At 35.6% G+C, this 4,724-nt stretch overlaps 1 protein-coding gene across 1 annotated transcript; it reads left to right on the plus strand.

Moving 5' to 3' along the window:
* On the plus strand, window positions 1-3,727 carry rab5if (RAB5 interacting factor). Its single transcript, XM_026332118.2, has 4 exons — window positions 1-301; window positions 1,236-1,339; window positions 1,457-1,586; window positions 2,351-3,727. Exons 1-4 carry the CDS (start codon window positions 194-196, stop codon window positions 2,390-2,392), a joined length of 384 nt encoding a protein of 127 aa, XP_026187903.1. The 5' UTR covers window positions 1-193; the 3' UTR covers window positions 2,393-3,727.
* Window positions 3,728-4,724: the final 997 nt, after the last annotated feature.

Below are 4,724 nucleotides of genomic sequence, written 5' to 3' on the forward strand. Positions count from 1 at the left end.
ATGCGCAGATTGCCCTTTTCGGTTAGCGACTGAAATCTGTCATATCAGCGGACTGCACACTCCTCTAATACCCTCAAATATTTCACTGCCCTTTATTCTCTTGGTCAGAGCTAGAGACGTCAGTCTGTCCCGAGGTGTCGTTGAATTTGAATTCCGACCTTTCGTCAGTTGTGGCCGCAGGAAAGAGCAAAGAATGACGAGCAGTTCAAAGCGGAAAGAAGAAAGTCATCTGCTGAATGGGGGTGTAAAACAGTCCACATGGAGCAAAGCCTTTAACAGTAACGCTGTTTGGGAAGAAAAGGTCAGCCAGTTGCTCTTTTAAACGACAGCCCAGCTGTTATTCCTACACTTCACAATGAATCTGATTTGTTGCGTGCTGTTGGTTCAGCGATCCGCAGCTAGTTAACGTTACATTACAAAGGATTACTCTGCCTGGCTGGATTAGCTGTCAGATCCAAGGGTTATTATTAATTATCTCGCTGGTTTAGGCCTAGATCAAAATGAAACAATAGAAGTGGAAGTAAATGGTTTTAGGGTTTAGTCTTTCACACAAATCTGCTGTCATTTTAATGAAATTTTTAATTAGTTGTGCATCTGTTCAGGATGTGCAGTGTCCAAAACAACAAATCCTCACATTAAAAAGCTGAAACCAGAGTGTGTTTGACACTTTTGCTTCATAAATCATCTTTACATTTAACAATTAACTTTCAGTTGACAGTAAAGTTTTCTGAGTGGCCAATCAGTAAATGCATTAAAACATTCACTTTTGCATCCATTGTGTTATAGTTGGTTTTCCATCTACCCAACCTTAACACAAATTTATTTATCTAAACTTATAATTTCATAACTAACCTAAGGTGAACTAAATGAAGCCATAACCACAGATGTGTGAGCTGAGGTAGAAATTTTTTGAAGGAGAAACAGACTTTGACACCAGTTTGGTTTGTGTTTAGTCAAAACATGAGCTTTGTGTTTTGATTATTCCATTAGTCAAAGGAAGAGCTGGAGTAGCCTGAGTACCTGCATCAGGAATAGATGTGGGCAATTTTTTTTTTTCCATCACACAAACATTGCTAAAATGAGCTCCCTATATAGGAAGCTTCAGGAAAAAACATGAAATTAAAGGGACTATACTGCAGTACATTAGGCTAATGCTTTTATGCATGCTGGTGCTTTAAAACTGGAATTACACTACTTATTTTCTTTGAATCAAGACTCTTTATTTTCTTTTACAGGATGAGTTTTTAGATGTGATTTACTGGCTCCGACAAATTATTGCAGTAATCCTTGGTGTGATATGGGGTGTTGCACCATTGAAAGGATTTCTGGGAATAGCCATGTAAGTATTCTGTACAGCCTGTCTAAATTCCACATCTTTCTTTCACTGAGCCTCTTTGTGTCTGGTTATCCTAAAAACCTTTGGAAATCTAATGTCTTCATTTGTTTTGCTTGATAGATTCTGCATCATCAATGCTGGCGTCCTTTATGTATACTTTAGCAGCTTTCAGCAGATCGATGAGGAGGAGTATGGTGGCACATGGGAACTCACCAAGGAAGGCTTCATGACATCTTTTGCTCTGTTTCTGGTGGGGATGCTAATATTATTGGAAACATGCAGATGTTTATGTTTAGTCAAAATAGTTCATTCACTGAGGCATTCTTTAGAAATACAACTTTAAAGAACCTTCCGTCTCACATCTTTTCTTCCATACTCTATTTTAGAGTATACATTATTTTTAAAATCTGTCACACTGAGCTATACTTTCCTATCTGACCAGAACTTTGGCAGTTTCAATCTGATTTTTTCAGACAGATGTAATAGTTTAAAGCTTAAACTTTCCTCTTCACATCTTGTATGTTCTCTCACAAACACAGGACATGTTCTGCAAAATTGCAGATCACAGCAATTGCAAGTTAGGGTTTGAGATTGTTTCTAAGTATCTGAATGCTAGGGTGGAAAAGGCTGTATGCAACAATTTAAGACAGATCTTTTTGGATTTTTAAACTGTGACTTTGCTCCCCATTACATTAGGAAGAAGAAAGTGTTTGCGTAAATGTAGGCATGGTAGTATTGTTTTAAGATAGACCAGAAAAATGGGAATCTATCCTTCATTGACTTAGAACATGAGTATACTGAACTTTCATTCTATCAGCCAATTGTAGTATAATCTGAGTTTGTCATAATTCTGACTGATCACCCTGTTTTATTGGACCGTGTTAATATTTTGTGCTGTTACGCTTATTACAGGGTCATTTATCATGTCACAACATGACAGATGACCGATTCAGCTGTGAAGCATTTGATCTGATCATTAATGTCTAATCTGTCATTTTGTTTGGTCTTAACCAGGTGGTGTGGATAATCTTTTACACAGCTCTACATTTTGACTGAGAGGAATCCATAGGACACTAAATACAAACATAAATTGTCAAGATACAGGAACTCCCATGGCATGAGGGGTGTGAACTCTCCTACATACAGTATGACTTATCGATGTGCAGTGCATCATGGGAATCCTAGCTCGAAAAACAAGATACTGCAAGATCGCTGTGATGAACATGTTGAAATAATGTACGTCTCTATTTCGAGAGTTCCTTTTTTAAGGCACTCTTTATTACACTTAACATTTGTTATATGTCCTTCCTCACTTCATGTTCAGAATTTGTGACAAAACACTAAACATACAGAAAGAAAATGGTTTAGCTGAGATTGGCCGCAGTCCAATTTATGTTGGGACAATGCCTTGATGTAAAAAACAGTGAGGATTGGTTCTCTTGATTTATTTAGTATCAGGGTTGGTCTTCTCCTTTTGCAGAGTGACATGAACAGTAGCAACTTGTATGTGTATTCATCCCAATTTACTAATCACAAGTTAATCACATAAATTACAGGGACAGGGTAATAAAACAAAGTCTTATTTTATAGTCAGTTAAATTACCTGTCTGATGTTACAATCCAAAACTACGTGCATCTTTTTGTTAAATGAATCTGGGCCTGACATAACAATCAGATGAAGAGGCGCAGCAGTAAGGCACATTAGTGGTTACTGTTAAAGCTACAGCATGTGTCTGTGAAAGCTAACCACAGTTGCAAACTCACTTGTGCTTTTTTTTAGCATCAAAATAAATTCTGGTTTTAATATACACATATCATCCAATCTCCAAATTAAATGCCAGTATATTTGTCACTAGTGTTGATGCGCTGTTACTTCAGTCAGGAGATAACCATTTTAGTTATATGTCCATGCAAATTCATTCTCAAAGCAAAGAGGGAGGAAACATACATGTTCAGATGCAAATGTTCACAGATTTAAGCTAAAACCTGGTCTGTGCACTGCCATGATTTGCTGTTCGTATATTTAGATATCATTTATTAATGATGTTAGAGATAATTTAAATTTGTTACTTTCTCACATGTAGCTTCCAGATCAAAGTCTTACCTGTTTTGAAATTAATTTAAACTTGTCTGTAAATTCTGTACAATGTCCCTTTTGTCAAATCCACATTGTATTACACAGATTTATTTGTACTTATGTTATATCTTGTTTGATGTAACATATTTCTCAGTATTTTATAGTGAAGAACTTTTAAAAACCATTCTTGCAAAGTTATTGTAATGATACTGTTATATTAGATATGCAGCTGGTGTTTGAAATGATTGTATTTTCTGATCAAATCTTTTGGGAATCATTAAACATGGGCTTTATTTGGCCTCCATTTTCAAAGAGATGGTATGAGTTTTCTTTTTGATTGATTGAATGATTTAAATAATTTTATCAGACGGTTCATTCATGAATTGTAAGATTTCTAGTTGCTTTCCTGTTGGACTGTAAAATGCTGTTTTTATAATACACACTTTTACAATTTTTTTTTTTTTTTTTTTACTAAGGCTGCACTAAAGGGCTACTTTCACTTAAATCTGGTGATTATGAATAAATTGTTTAGTCTAAAAAGTCATGCCCATTTTCAAATGTCTGTTTTATGCAACCCACAGTGCGAAAAACCAAAAAAATGTTAATATGTCAATGACAATGTTACATTTAAAAAATATTAGAGCACAATTATTTTACTATTTACTAATCAATGAGCTGGCTGATCATCGTGGCTTTAATTTATGCTTTCTTTTTGAAGTTTCCATGTTAGGAGAGGATATTCACAAAAAATAGATCAAGTGGCAGATGCGTTAATACTTACAGTCAATCAAATTATAGATTGTAGCTACAATATTATGGTTATGAGAAATGAAGTGATAGAAGTAGGAAGATAGTTGACTCTAATTAGAATGAGGCCAAATCAGACTATTAAAGTGAATCAGCTGATGTCAGCCTGGGCCTTGTGCTCGGTGGCAGACTGCATTAGCCTTTATCAAAAGGAGAAATTCAACTCCAGGTAATTTCTAAGTTGTCTTGTTTAAATGCTGTGTGCTTTTGGCTGTCTGATGTTAGTGACAGGTATATATATATATTTTCATCTGCTGAGAGACACCTGGGTATCCAAAATAAAATAACAAGTAGTGTAAAACGTTATTTTGCTGCTAAGCTCCATAATGTAAGAAATGATTGGGCTGTTGATGGGATCCGTTTATTGCTTGGTTATGGATTTGTTTTGATCCAATAATATAAACTACATTCATGTGAGACTTGTAGGTAAAACTTTGAACGCAGCCTTGTTTATTCATCCAACCAGAACATGCAGCTGCTGGTTGTTTTCAATGACGTCACTCA

This window comes from Mastacembelus armatus, chromosome 7, assembly GCF_900324485.2.
Source record: "Mastacembelus armatus chromosome 7, fMasArm1.2, whole genome shotgun sequence".
In the NCBI taxonomy this organism is placed as follows: Eukaryota; Metazoa; Chordata; class Actinopteri; order Synbranchiformes; family Mastacembelidae; genus Mastacembelus; species Mastacembelus armatus.

Bases quoted from the DNA above. Each gene is read 5' to 3' on its own strand.
- rab5if (XM_026332118.2), top strand. From the start codon at position 194: ATGACGAGCAGTTCAAAGCGGAAAGAAGAAAGTCATCTGCTGAATGGG. The intron at 302-1,235 runs GTCAGCCAGTTG...TTTCTTTTACAG, and splicing joins ACGCTGTTTGGGAAGAAAAG to GATGAGTTTTTAGATGTGAT. The intron at 1,587-2,350 runs GTGGGGATGCTA...GGTCTTAACCAG, and splicing joins CATCTTTTGCTCTGTTTCTG to GTGGTGTGGATAATCTTTTA.